Source organism: Triturus cristatus, chromosome 6 (assembly GCF_964204655.1).
Source record: "Triturus cristatus chromosome 6, aTriCri1.1, whole genome shotgun sequence".
In the NCBI taxonomy this organism is placed as follows: domain Eukaryota; kingdom Metazoa; phylum Chordata; class Amphibia; order Caudata; family Salamandridae; genus Triturus; species Triturus cristatus.
Window position 1 is genome coordinate 985,390,537 of NC_140589.1, and position 15,669 is coordinate 985,406,205.

A 15,669-nucleotide genomic window follows, 5' to 3' on the forward strand; every position below is an offset into this window, starting at 1 on the left:
AACTAAGATCAAAACAGCCCGTAGTTTCTACAGAAAGGCCCAATGGAAAGCAAAAAAGGAATGGGAGGAGTGTGAGTGGCAAGATTTAAAAGCAGCATGTACAGATAAAAACCAGAAGAAATTCTGGAACATCTTTAAGTGGAAGAAGGGCGAAATTACTAATAGCCCCCATAACTACGTTCCCCAGAGCTCCTGGGTAAAATTTTTTAAGCCACAATACTCAAAAGGTGATGTGGACGTTAGCACGTATCCCCAGGAGAGGTTGTTTTTTAACAGTTCTGTGTTTAGCACAGAGGAGGTTGGCATTGCTCTTGACATGGTCACCCAGGGTCGTGCTCCTGGCATGGATTGTATCCCGGCCGATTTATTCCTGCATGACAGACAAAGATGGAGCCCATACATTACACACTTAGCCAATGCAATAGCACAGGGAATGCCGATCCCCCATTCTTGGAAAGGTGCTGAGATTGTCCCGATATACAAGAAAGGGGACAAATCTTTGGCCAGTAACTACAGACCCATTAGTTTGATTGATGCTATGCAAAAAATCATGGGACGTCTGGTCCTGGGCAGGATCCAGACATGGATGGAGGCTAGCAACATTCTAAGTCCCCTCCAGGCTGGCTTTCGCCCAAAAACCAGCACCATAGATCAGATCTTTAGGTTTATTGTCCTATACTGGAGGACGGTGGTCCTAGAAAAAGGGGTTTTGTATGCCGTGTTTGTCGATCTGCGGGCGGCCTTTGATCTGGTTCCACGTAGCAAACTCTGGCAGGTATTGGAGGAGTTGGGGATGGCACCGGAATTGCTGGCACTAATCGTCCGCCTACATGAGGACAATTTTGCTCGGGTCCGATGGGGTCGTCAGGGTGAGGTAACGGAGTGCTTCCCCGTGGAGCGGGGAGTCCGGCAGGGATGTGTTTTGGCACCGACCCTGTTCTCGCTCTTCGTGAACGGGGTAGCCGAGTTCCTCGCCCGGGCCCCCTCGGATGCACCAGTCCTCATGTTCGCCGACGATACGTTGCTGATCTCTAAAACTCCGAGTGGCCTGCAGCTCACCCTCCGACGCTTTGAAGAGTTTTGTTTGCTGCGTGGACTGGAAATAAACGTTTCTAAGACAAAGTTTATGGGTCTCAATGGCCCTAACCCGTGCAGATCTTACAAACCCTTTAATGGTGTAATCTCTTTGAACGGCTCGCCCTTGGAGCAGGTCGATGCATTTACTTATCTAGGAGTCACGTTGCAGAAGAACATGTATTGGAATAGCCATTTAGATTTATCCATCTTGAAGTTCCAGCAACAGGCAGGCATCCTCCTGAAGAGATTCAAATCCTCAAAAACACAGCCAATAGGCCCTCTCCTTGAAATCTATTCAATGAAGGTACGAAGCTCATCTCTATATGGGTCAGAGTTATGGGGGTATGGCAATAACCCAAAACGTCTGAATGTCATGGAGAGTGCGTTTATCCGAAAAGTGGTTGGCGCGCCTCAAAGCACTCCTCTATTCTGGGTCTGGGACCTTGGTTTGAAAACCTTACAAGATACCGCTAATTTGCGGCCTTTGTTATATTGGCGTAGGGTCTGGTCGACAGAGGAGCTTAAACACTATGCCTTGGGCCTAAAGGAAATAATGGATAAAGATATCTCTCGCAAAATAGACTGGCTGAGGTCTATCAAGTTGTTGCTCTATAGACTAGGATTGAATAAGTTATGGGATGACCCCCAAAATGCGGCTTTCCCTTCTAAAGAAAATTTGAAAAACATGTACTGGGAGTACATCGCAACTAACAGCCAGATTTTTAGAATTTAAGGCCTACCCTAGACTTGAACTATACTGGGGATTGATCGAAATTCCATCCGATCATAAACTCTATTTCCAGTTCAGGATAGGTACCCTCCCCATTTGCATATTTACATCAAAATGGACAAAAGGATCAACGGACAAATGTCCGAATTGTAGAGATTTACCCGAATCCTTGAGTCATTTTTTGTTCTTTTGTCCCCTTTACGTGCTTCCACGTAGAAAATGGGTGTTATCCGTTTGTCGGCTTATAGGCACCAGAAAACACGAGGAGGCATTAAGAATTTTGTGTACTGACCCAAGCCCGACTATTGCAATAGCAATGGCCAAATTCATAAAGTGGGCTTGGATAATACGGTCCAGGCAGAACCTTACGAAAGTATTCAATGAATAGGTACCCAAATGTAATCATTTATTGATATCTAGATATGAAATGTGTCTAGCTGAAGGTATATATTAGTCTCAATATTGCTTAATTTAAATTGTGATTAGCGTAACCTTCGCCCTGGTCTTTTTGCTGAAAATTGATTTAATTTATGTTGATACTGATGGCTGATGTATGTTACTTTTATGACACAATTGTCGAAATAAAGTTTTTTTGAATTGAAAATGTTGCTATTTCACAAATAAGGCTGCAGCCGATTGCATGTGTGCCTCTCCGGAGATGTGAAGAGTCAGCAATAAAGCACACTTCAGGTAGTACTCTAAATGTCATTGAATAGGCATACAGTGCTCTAAGAATGCAAAAGCTTTACCAACACAATCACAAGTGAGTCATAATTCATCCATTAACAAAGTTATGGGAGATTCTGAAAGGCTGAAATGAAGCGGCGGATATTTCTATAGGCAATTGCTCGCTTTAGACTTACCTGCTGTGCCCGGGGTGGATATGCTTCTAGCAACTGAGTTTCTCTACCCATAACCATGTTTATATATGCTGTTCCCATATGTGTGCCCATCTTTCCATGTGAGCGTTTATCACCATATGGGTTTCCCAATCCCGCCGCAGCCTATGTATCTCCCCATAGATAGGAATTGATACAATCACAGAGCAATTATAATTAAAAAAAAAAAATACAGGACAGTGCGTTTTGCGATATATCAATCCCGTCTTTCTTGGCACTGGACTATTATAACAAATAGCAGAATAAGAAAGCAGAATTTAAATACGAACGAATAGCCTGATATTGCAGTTCTCTTTGGGTGCAAACAGAACTTCTCATTTTAAGACAAAACAATATTTAAAAGGTTCGTCTTGATGCCCCCTCCTGCTCTCTTCCCGCTGTCTGTTTTTGATCCTCTTGAGTCTGATGTCTTGCTTCATATCCAGCTGTTTCTCCTGTTGCTGCCCTCTCCTGTCCTCTTCCTACTATTAATGTTAGCCTTCCCCCATCCGCACCCAGTCAGTGAAAGATTTTCATATTATGGGGTGATACACGGCAGGGATAGGAGATCTGAAGCCGCCGCAGGTTTGTCCCAAATGTCTGTCCCCTCCTCCACACACAGATGCTGCCCAGTTCCGGCCAGTGGACCAAGTAACTTACAGTTTATAACCTGCCTCATAAATCAGCTTTCTGGGAGATGAACAGAACGTGAGAGCTATGAGGCAGATTAACCTCTCTAGCCCAGCTCATTGTTCTGCATACATTCCATGATAGGCATATCAATGTAACAAGAGCCCAACAGTCCGAAGTTTTATTTGTTTTCATAGGCTGTTCCATACTCTTGCAGTCGCACACAGAATGTTATAGTGCTCTTCACTTGTATTTATGTCTGTGTGTAAAAAAGCCTTGTTTCTATTGCAGCTCTTTTTCTTTCTGTTCGCTTCCTCTGTAGGTATTTTGAGCTTTAAAGTTGAATTTACTGTAAATCAATTATGGTGCTGCTGTGTTTAAGTGGGTGTATATGTATGTTGATTTTGTCGTTTTGGCTTCCGGTGTGTTGCACTTTATCCTTTTCAGAGGATTTGAGACACCGTAAAATGACTGAATTTCAAAAAAGAAATGTCATAGAATATAAAATGCAAACAATGCAGTAAATCACCTAAGAACCGTGCATCATGGCTGAGTGCACGTGTGGTGCTAAGCATCTGGGTGGGCTGGTGCTTTTCAAAGATTGATGGGGCCAACCGGATCACCTCAGCACCAGCATTGCATCAGCACAGCACCACCTCAGCTTCAGTGCAGCTCCACCTCAGCATCAGCACAGCACCATCTCAGTCATCATTAGCATAGCAGCACCACCTCACCCTCTTCCTCAGTGCCCACCATACAGCACCAAGTCAGCACCAGCGAAGCACCATCTCAACATCAGCACAGCACCATCTCAGCATTAGCACAGCATGACCTCTGCATCAGTGCACCACTACCAGTGTATTCCCACCTCAGCACCAGTGTAGCCCCACCTCAGCAGCAATGCAGCACCACTTCAGCATCAGCGCAGCACCACCTCAGAATCAGCGCATCACCTTAACAGTACTTAAGCACTAGCTCAGAACCACCTGAGCACCAGCTCAGCACCAGCACCTCAGGATGACTCAGCACCCCCACAGCATCACTCAGCACCACCACGGCATTACTCAGCACCGCCTCGGCATCACTCAGCGGCATCACTCAGCACCAGCACAGCACCACTTTAGCACCACCACAGCACCAGCTCAGCACCACCAGTGCATCAGTGCAACACCACCGCAGCAACAGCTCAGCATCCGCGCAGCAACACTTCAGCACCAGTCAGCGTCACTCAACACCACTTCAGAGGCACTATTGCAGCAACACCTGAGTAACACTCAGCAGCACCTGAGCACCACCGAAACACCAGCACAGCACCACCTCGGTCCCAGCACAGCACCACCTAATTACCAATGCAGTACCACCTCAGCACTGGCACAGCACCACCTCAGCACTGGCACAGCACCACTTTAACATCACCGCAGCATCAGCGCAGCACCACAGCAACGCCAACTCACCACTGCTGCAACACCACCTCAGCATCAGCACAGCACCAGTCATCGTCAATCAGCACCACGTCTGCAGCACCACCTGAGCATCACTCAGCAGCACGCGAGCACCACAAAACCAGCACAGCACCAACTCATTATCACTCAGTCCCGGCATAGCCCCACCTCAGCACCAGCATAGTACCACCTCAGCACTGGCACACCACCTCAGCACCACCTCTGCACCAGTGCAGCACTACCTCACTACCAGCACATCACCTCACTACCACCGCAGCACTACCTCAGCATCAGTGCAGCACCAGAGCACCACCTCCGCATCAGTACACCACCACCAGCGCTGGATTAACTCAGCACCAGCACAGTCCCACCAAAGCATCTGCACAGTATCACCTCGCTACCAGCACAGCACCACTTCAGCATTAGCGCAGCACCACCTCAGCACTAGTGCAGCATCACTTTAGCACCAGGGCAGCACCAACTCAGCACCAGCATAGAATCACCTGAGCTCCACCAAAGAATTACTCAGCACCACCTGAGCACCATCTCCATACAAGAACACCACCTCCTTAGCATCACTAAGCACCACCTGAGCACCAGCACAGCACCACCTGAGCACCGGCACATGAACACTTCAGCACCACCTCAGCATCAGCACAGCACCACCTGAGCACCACAGCATCAGCACAGCACCAGTGCAGCACCACCCAGCACCAGTCAGCGTCATTCAACACCACCACCAGTGCAGCAGCAACTCAGCGTCAGCACAGTCCCACTTGAGCACCAGCGCAGCAGTACCTCAGCAACAGTGCAGCACCACATCTACATCAGCACAGCACCACCTCTGCATCAATGGACCACCACCGGCACAGCCCCACCTCAGCACCAGTGCAGCCCCATCTCAGCAAGTTTGCACCAGCACAGCACCACTTCAGCATCAGTGCAGCACCACCTCAGCATCAGAACAGCATCACCTCATCACAGCACTGACTCAGCATCACTCAGCACTACCTGAGTAGCATCCCTGCACCATCACCTCAGCATGACTCAGAAGCATCACAGCATCAGTCAGCACCACCACATCATCACTTAACACCAGCACAGCACCACCCGAGCACCACCGCAGCACCAATGCATCAGTACAACACCAACTCAGCACCACCTCAGCATCACTTCTACACCAATGCAGCACCACCACACTACCAGAGCACCACTACCTCAGCATCAGCGCAGCACCAGCACAGCATCACTCAGTACCACCAGAGTATCACTCAGCGCCACCTCACCACCAGCACAGCACCACCTGAGCACCACCACAGCATCAGCACAGTATCACCACAGAACCAGTGCAGCACCACCTCAGCAACAGTGTCACTCAGCAACACTTCAGCAGCACCACCGCAGCACCACATGAGCAGCACTCAGCAGCACTACCTTAGCACAAGCGAATCACCTCCAACGCAACACCACATTAGTGGAGCACCCCCTCAGCACCGGTGCATCATCAAAGCACCACCTGAGCACCATCAAAGCACCACTCAGCATCACCTCAGCATTACTCAGCACCACCTCAGCATCACTCAGCACCACCTCAGTATCACTCAGCACCAGTGCAGCACCACTTCAGCATCAGCATAGCACCACCCAAGCACCAGCACAGCACCACCTCAACATCAGCACACCATTTCTTCATCAGTGCACCACAACCAGTGCAGTCCCACCTAAGCACCGGGACAGCCCCACCTCAGCACCAGGACAACCCCAACTCAGCACTACTTTTGCACCAATACAGCACCACTTCAGCATCAGCGCAGCATCACATATGCACAGTACCACCTGAGCACCAGCTCAGCACCACCTGAGCACCAGTGGAGCACCACCCAAGCACCAGTGCAGCACCACCATCCCAGCATGACTCAGCACCACCTCAGCATAACTCAGCACCACCTCAGTATCACTCAACATCACCTGAGCACCACCTCAGCATCAGCGCAGCACCACCACAGCATGATGCAGCATCACCTCAGCACCAGCGCAGCACCTCCTCATCAGTGCACCAGCACCAACACAACACCACCTCAGAATTACTCAACACCACCTCAGTCTGCCCTTCGAATCTGGCACATGTTGATTCTCCCCTAGTGTACGTCTTTTGCTTGTGTTGTAATTCAGGTACTATTTGCCGGTTCAGTGACTAAATATCGAGGGACATAATATAGAATGCCCAAAATATCGACGCCAAAATATAGAAGGACAGAATATCGATTCCCTATCTACAAACAGGTAAGTACTAAAATATCGATTCCAAAATATGGAATGTTAAAATATAGTTAGCTAAAATATCGAATTTTTTAAATGTATTAAGAATAGGGCTCCCGGTTTTATGGTATTTATTTTTTTGCCATTTCCGTCTGTATTTATCCATATTTATTTTTGGGCCATTTTATCTGTATTTATCCACATTTATTTTTGCCACAAGCAAAAGTCGACGCTGCATCTATATATTTGGTTGTTATTGGTCAAGATTATACATTCATCTGAAAACTTTGCCATTTGCAGAATGTCCCAAATACGCTTAAAAGTTATGAGGCAATGGATCTAAACAACCCTCAAGATGTCAGAACCACCTCTGAACATGCTGCAGTGAGGGAAGATGTTTATAAGCACTTATACTGTTAATATGTGTATATTTCATTTTAAATAAATAGAATTGTCTTTCTTTCATGCTTTCTTTCTTTCGTGAAGCGCACCAATCTTTATCTCAAAATCACAGAAGAGGAAGACATGGAGTCCTCAGTTAATGCTGCTAATTTTTACTGCATATGCTGTTCAACGATCAGCTTACAAATTGACTTAGAGCTTAAAGACCTGGGCCACTGTGACACTAGAAACTCTCTTATCATGTAGCGCTTTTGCAAAGACGTACTTGAACAGTATAAGATGTCACCTAGGTGTGACTTGGAAGTAACGTAATTTTCGGAGTAGTACAACTGTCACTTTTTGATTCCGATCAAAAGTATCCATTCAAAGTACTGATTGTAATAAAGAATAAAAAGTGTGCACCTTTTATTCCATGATCGGGCCTGGTTTTTCACCAGATCAATCACCTCTGTGTCTATTCCTCCGTCAATTCAAGCAGTGGATGCTGGCACCGTGGGCAGATGTGGAGCAAGGGACACCACATTTCACAGAGGGTTCTGTGTACAGAGCCATAAAAAATCTTACAAAGGATGCTATAGAGGCTATAAAATGCAGTGGCCTAGCTAGCTAGGGCTTTTCACGCCCGGGGCAATCCCTCAGTTTGCCGCCCAGTTCAGGTAAGAGCGAGGTGGGGGGGGGGGGGGGGGGTTGTGCTGGTGAAAGAACACAACGAGCGGGGTAGGTGCGAGCGACAGACGACAACGAGCGGGGGGCATTTAGCAACGCCGACGAGGGAGAATAAAGAACTGTTGCAATGCAAATGCTTGTTTTTGTTGTGAGCCCTGCATGATGCTCTGCTTTTCATTCATGCAGGGGCAGGGCTCACTTCACACCTCAGGAGAGTTCAAGCATCGGCCTAACTGCTGTTATCATGCAGATGCAGCGATTAGGCGAAAGAGGTGTCAGTAAAGGAAAGATGATACTGGCCAGAAACGCTGCCCTGACAGTCTGCCGCAGCTGAATGTGATGAGCACCGGCCCTGCGTGGCAAGGCAACTCTCTGCTGGAGCATGGCAGCTAGTATTTTCCTGTTTTTATATATAAATACAAACAAAGGAAAACTTGTTTTCCGTCTGTATTTATATGTAAAAATCCGTTTAAACGGAAAACCGGGAGCCCTAATTAAGAATGATATAAAAGTAATTAAATATTAAAAACAATGAAATAAAACATACATAATATAATATAAAAAAGCTTAAAATGTAAACATAATAAAAGTAATGTAAAAAAAGTAGAGCTTTTGTTGGATAGTGAGAGCGTAAAAATTACTATTCCCACTCCAGTGAGTGCAACAGTAGTGAAAACGTTGGATAGCATAGGGGTAACAATTACTATTCCCACTCCAGTGAGTGCAACAGTAGGGAAAGCGTTGGATAGCGTAGGGGTAAAATTTACTATTCCCACTCCAGAGAGTGCAACAGTAGGGAAAACATTGGATAGCATAGGGGTAAAAATTACTATTCCCACTCCAGTGAGTGCAACAGTAGGGAAAGCGTTGGATAGCGTAGGGGTAAAAATTACTATTCCCACTCCAGAGAGTGCAACAGTAGGGAAAGCGTTGGATAGCGGGAATGGAAAAATTACTATTCCCACTCCAGTGAGTGCAACAGTAGGGAAAGCGTTGGATAGCGTAGGGGTAAACATTACTATTCCCACTCCAAAGAGTGCAACAGTAGGGAATTAGTTGGATAGCAGGAAGGGAAAAATTACTATTCCCACTCCAGTGACTCCAACAGTAGGGAAAGCATTGGATAGCGTAGGGGTAAAAATTACTATTCCCACTCCAGAGAGTGCAACAGTACAGAAAGCATTGGATAGCAGGAAGAGAAAAATTGCTATTCCCACTCCAATGAGTGCAACAGTAGAGAAAGCGTTGGATAGCGTAGGGGTAAAAATTACTATTCCCACTCCAGTGAGTGCAACAGTAGGGAAAACGTTGGATAGCGTAGGAGTACAAATTACTATTCCCACTCCAAAGAGTGCAACAGTAGGGAAAGCGTTGGATAGCGTAGGGGTACAAATTACTATTCCCACTCCAGTGACTGCAACAGTAGGGAAAACGCTGGATAGTGTAGGGGTAAAAAATACTATTCCCACTCCAAAGAGTGTAACAGTAGGGAAATCGTTGGATAGCAGGAGGGTAAAAATTACTATTCCCACTCCAGTGAGTGCAACAGTAGGGAAGGAGTTGGATAGCGGAGGGTACAAAATACTATTCCCACTCCTGAGAGTGCAAAAGTAGGGAAAGTAATGATTTAAATTTAAAATAAGATTACATTAATTATCAATACCAATAAAAAGTTAATTAAAAATAATTACCAAATAACAATTAATTACCATTGAAAAATATTAATTATCAACTAATAAAAATTAATTACCAATTATTACAAATTAATTACCAATGAATAATTATTTATCAATTATCAATACACATAAATAAATAAAAAAAATTACTTTATTACAATTAATTCACTTCCCACCCAATTCCCCTATAAACCCACAACCCACTCCCAATAATAAAAAATACAATTAACATTATTATCAATTAATCAATTAATAATTTTGCAATTAATAAAAATTAATTAGCAATTCATACAAATTATTTACCCATTAATACAAATTAATTACCAATTAATAATTAATTATCAATTATTTATCAATACACGTAAATAAAAAAATAATTATTTACTTTATTACAATTAAATTACTTCCCACCCAATTCCCCTACAAACCCACAACCCGCTCCTAATAATAAAAAATACAATTAACATAATTATCAATTAATCAATTAATATAAATTAATTACCAATTAATACAAATTAATGACCAATTAATAATTAATTATCAATCAATTAATTATCAAAACATATAAATATAATTAATATTTAATTAACCATAATTAAATTACTTCCCACCCTATTCCCATATAAACCCACAACCCGCTACGGAATTAAATTACGCAAAAATTAAATTACATAACATTCATTAGTTTAAATAAATTAAACATACATTATAAAAATAATACATAATTTTAACACATATACTACCATACATAACACTAAAAAAAATTCGATATTATGGTAATCTATATTTTAAAATTCGATTTTATGGTATTCTATATTTTTAAATTCTATATTATGGAAATCGATATTTTGTACCCCAATTTCGATTTTCTGACCTATCTATATTTTGATAATTCGATATTCTGTCCACTCTATATTTAAAGTTCGATATTCTGGGCAGTCGATATTTTGGAATCGATATATAGGGTGTTCACCCTATTTGCCAACCACCATGCGCCTGTTGTTTATGTTCCTTCCCCCATAACAAAAAAAAGCTACAACAAACAACTATTAGAACAAGCAGGAAGAAGTTGCCAGCATTGCAAAGACAAAAAAACTAGAAGACATTTTCTATGTTCATTCTTTTTTTAATAGGGTCGTTCAGTTGTACATAATGTCTTTTTGGATATATAAGATAACAAAAATGCTTATAAGACTTTTTCATTATAACTTTTCAACATGCTGCATTGCAGCCACACTGCTTTACAACATCGCTTAAAGACATTGGCAAAGCCAATAGCTGTGGCTAAAAATGTTTACGGTCCCAAAGACTAGACCTATTGGCTATGCCAATGCTGGTTTCTATTAAACTCTGGGAATCCCTCAGCCTGCAGTCAGTGATACTGACTCAGCTGTTGGACATGGGCACGGGACCAAGCAAAAAGGGAATAAGTAATGCTACCTAGCTGAAGCACTGTTATCGATCATACCTTCATCTCTCTTTCTTTATTAATGTGCCGTGTTTTATAGAGCTCATTACCTTCAAAGTGATACTGGCTTGTGGCTGCATCTGCTGAAACAGTGGTGCCTCACATACAATACAAGTTGGTGTGTTCATTGGAACCATGGTCTTGCATTCCACACAAAGACCCATCTATAAAAACAAACAGAACAGAAAGTATTATGAGCTGACAAAGTTCATTAATACAGTACGGGAACTAGTCAGTGATCAAGAGTACAATGAGGCAGGGGTTAAGGACAAGGTTAAAAGGAACAAAATATTATCTATTTTGTTGCTGTTCGCCTAAGTATAGTGCACACCATACATTAAAAGTAAATGCATGCTAAACTAATAGGTGGGAAATTAATTGCTCCGGTAGCGATCACTTCATATGTATCTGTGTCTTACTGGAGGGTGACTGATATTGGAATTCTGTCTATTTTTAGTGCAATGATACGCCAGCCTGTGACAGAAAGCACTGTGCATATGTAAATCATAAGCTAATTACACACAGTATATGATAGGCTGCAAACAGTATAAAACAGATTGTAGCAAAGTGTGCCAAAGAAGCAGGATTTAAATGCTTACAGTCCTTTCAAAAGTCATATTTGTAGTATCAGCAATCAGGCTGTCAAACCTTTTTAACAGGCTCCCATTGAAAGGACACATTGCATAACTGGCAACAACCTTACAGTAGCTCTCAAAAATAACAACTGTCACTATGAAGTTTCAAACCGCATCAAGTCAATCTAATACTGGCTCCCTGGCAGCCTTTGCATTTGCTGATTACCAACTGCACACATTCATTCACATTTCTTTCAGAGAGCAGGTGCCCTGGAGAGAAGGCTTGCTTCTTCTTTAGCTGTCTGTCCCCCCCTCCCCTTCCTTCCCAGTACAGGAGACACCCAACTTTCCTTTCGGCATGAGGCTACCCAGGGTCGGTATAGTCTGCCTTACAGCCCCAGTTCTTTTTTCCGGTTAACGTTGATTGGAGCCTAGATCCCTTCTGTGAGATTTTCTGTAAAATTCTTGAGATGTTTCACTTGAAAACCATTTCTCTATAATTCATTTAACATCCGTCAAAGAGCCTCATCTAGAGTACTTCTTTTTCCCATGTTGTGAAGTAATTTTTTTTCACAGTGCCTTAATTTGTTTGAAGTGCCATTCCTGTGGAAAGAAGGCTGCCAGTCTGTGTAATGTGTTTTTCACCAACATATTCCGTGAAGTCATGAGCCTGAGAACCCTGAAAGACAAGGAAGGCATCTACCTGAAGGGGCAGACAAAGAGTCTAAAAGCGGAACAGGAGCGACAGAGATGCAGATCATAGGTGGTAAGTCCTCTACTACACCCATGCACTCACCAAGGAAAGACTCCAAGGAGGGGAGATCTAAAGAAAAAAGGTGATATAGACATAATCACCATCATTCATCATACTCTTCAGTCACCGGAACATTGTTCAACATTTAGGCATGCTTCAGCCTGACATGATCCCTGTTGAAAAGCTTTATGGGGAAGAAAATCTGTGCTGGAACCATTGACTGCGCCAATCTTATTGTCTCAGGCGCCGATCAGATTGCCATCGAGAACATCAACACCGAAAATTCGGTCATCACTGTTGAGAAATCTAACTGTGCCACTGAAGCAGCCATTGATGTCAAAGCACGTGCCATCGAATAAGTAGACATCGAGACACTCTTCCTCTTTAGAATTACCAGCAGGGCGTTTTCTTTTTTCAACCTCCATCTAGCCTCTTCCAGCAAATATGACACAGATGGCGATTTCTGATCCTTTACCACCTCTAGTTATTATCAAAAAGCCATTATTGGGTCAGAGGAGTACAGACAGATATGTCTCCAATAAGGAAGATGTTATTGCCAATTCATCTGCCTACACCCGTGATGACCCAACATCACCTCTTCCAGTAACACTGGACAGGTGAGAAATGAGAAGATCAGGGTCTAGATCTCCATCTACATTGGAATATTTCCCCTTGGATTCATATTCAACAATCACTTTGATATCACAAGCAACTTCTCCTATGTGCACGTCCTCAGTGGATGATATTGATACTTTTCACCATGTATCAAGAAAGAGTGCAAACAAATTTTATATACAACTGGAAACACTGCTGTCAGCAGTTTGTGTAATAATGGAAACACTTCAGCCTAGAGCAACTCCAAGGCCGACTTTACTGCTGGTTCCTGGTTTAGCAGAATGGGGTGAGTAAAACAAATCCCTTCTATTGCAATTGTAATAATGACAACACCTAGGTTGCAAAATAAATATTATTAAAAAAGCATCTGAACAAGACCCTCCCTACTTACGTCAAAAGCCAAATCCTGACTTATCATTGTGTCAGCGGTGCAAAAGAAATATCCATCTGCTCCAAAGCCTTCAAATTCTCCATACCGCAAGAGTAAGGCAATAGATGTGGCAAAAGAGGCAGCAAACAAAAACTGCTAATGTGTAGGAGGCTGGCTCTCTAACTGAAATGAAGTACACTGTGCAGAGAGTCCAGTGGGTCCTAGACTGGTACACAGAGGCAAAAGTAGATAATACTAACGCTCTATTTGTGGTAGTGTGGGTGAGCAGTTAGGCTTATTAGAGGGTAGTGTTTATTACTTGTTGTACTCACAGAGGCAATAAATGAGACAAACACTCAAGAATAAATCTGAGACCAATTTGCAAAAATAACACAGATTTTTATATCATTTTTAAGACCAATAACTTCGTTCAGAGGTGAGTACTTTTTAAGTTGTGAATTTTCAAACTACGGCAAATGACTCACTGTTGTACGCAATATGAAAATCTGTGGAGAAAAATACATATAAAGTTGTACATTTGGTTCAAGGGTTTCATCATTGGAGTTTAGGGTTGCAGTAGGCCATTGTTCAATGTTCTACCAGCAGATCGTTGGGAGTGTCCCAGATTTGGCCGGGAGCAGGGTGCTGAGGTCGCTGGTAGCTGGTGTGCTACAGAGATCGGGACCACCTCAAAGCAGGCTGAACAAGGGGACTTACATTCATTAGATGTAAGAAGAGTGTTCAAGTTTCGCTTAGAAAGAATCAAAGACTTATACAAGTCTACACATTTGTCAGTTATTGACCTCTCCGTAGAGGTGTGTTATCTACTAAACAACTCATAACTAAATGGTTACTGTCCTGCATAGAATGTTATCAGCAAGCAAAGAAACCTTTGCCCGTTTGACCAAAAGCCTGTGCCACAAGAGGTAAAGGCGCTACAGCTGCTTTGTTAAAAGATGTTGCCCTTTCTGAGGTCTGCAAGGCTGCTACATATAGATCAGTCCATGCATTCACTTGACACAACTGTTTAGAGGAAGACACAAAGCTGACTCCATGGTTGGTCAGGCAGCATTAAGGAACCTTTTCGGTTAAGGCTCGTTTTTTCTCAGCCTGCATTCTAAAATAGAGATTTTACTGGAAAGTGTCGGTATTGACTACAAGGGATATGCTCGCTACACTATTTTACATTTATGACTATCAGTGTGTATCCTATGATGTAGAATGAAATGTTACTTGGACTTACAGTTCTGCAATCCTCACTCTAGTCCTTAACAACACACCCTAATACCAGTATCTATCTTTTAACGGCTTGCAATTTGTACACTGCCATTCAAAAAGAATGGGCTGTGAGGCAAACAGCCAGTACAGTGCATGCTGGGAGAGGCAAGCAGCTGAGCTCTTAAAGGAGAAGTGTCCTCTTTTGGACCTGATGCACTTTTAACCTAGCAGGCATTCTTTCTCTTCATAGTTCCTTACCGTAATGCGGGGTTGCAAATATTTTTAACATGGAAAGCTTACATTTACAGTCAGGTACTGCGAGGTAGATTTGTTTACTGCTCTCTGAACTGGCTATTCCAGTGAGGAAAAAATCATCAAAAGACCTCCTGTTCACCTCTATGAAGGTGACATATGCATTACTTACTTTGAAATGTCTGGCTCCAATGAAGTTTTTTTTCTACTGTACTATGTTAAAGTAGTTTTCAGGGGTCCCTGCACGTTGGTGAGCATATTTTACGCTTATGATTATCAGCGAGGTTCCAAAGATGCAGAATTACCCAAAACAATCCTAAACACAGTTTGCTGATAAAGTTAGTGTATAATATATATTGCTTCCAGACAGCAAGGTGCATACCACAGGAGGCTGTTTTCCAAATAACATTGTTCTGGATTCTCTTTCAAAAACATACTAATGTCATCTTGGCCCAGCTGCATGTATGCATTATGAAGGGGAAGGTGTCACACTTAGTAACATTCCAAGATATAGATAATGTCACAATAAGCTATAGCCTTAGGTCAATACTTGGAAGCATGCTTGACTGGATAACGGCCATCTTAGGTTAACAAGAATCAAAGTTGGGTGGCATGGGAACTCTTTTGCGGTAGTCGGGCATCTGGGTAGTTACTTGT

General features: G+C 43.2%; 1 protein-coding gene across 1 annotated transcript in view; it reads right to left on the reverse strand.

The window, feature by feature from the left end:
- Window positions 1-15,669, reverse strand: part of DZANK1 (double zinc ribbon and ankyrin repeat domains 1) — a 1,028,117-nt gene that overhangs the window by 650,523 nt on the left and 361,925 nt on the right. Inside the window, exon 9 of the mRNA XM_085611767.1 lies at window positions 11,279-11,392. Within this exon, the coding sequence (XP_085467893.1) occupies window positions 11,279-11,392 (114 nt within the window). The remainder of the gene's footprint in view (window positions 1-11,278; window positions 11,393-15,669) is intronic.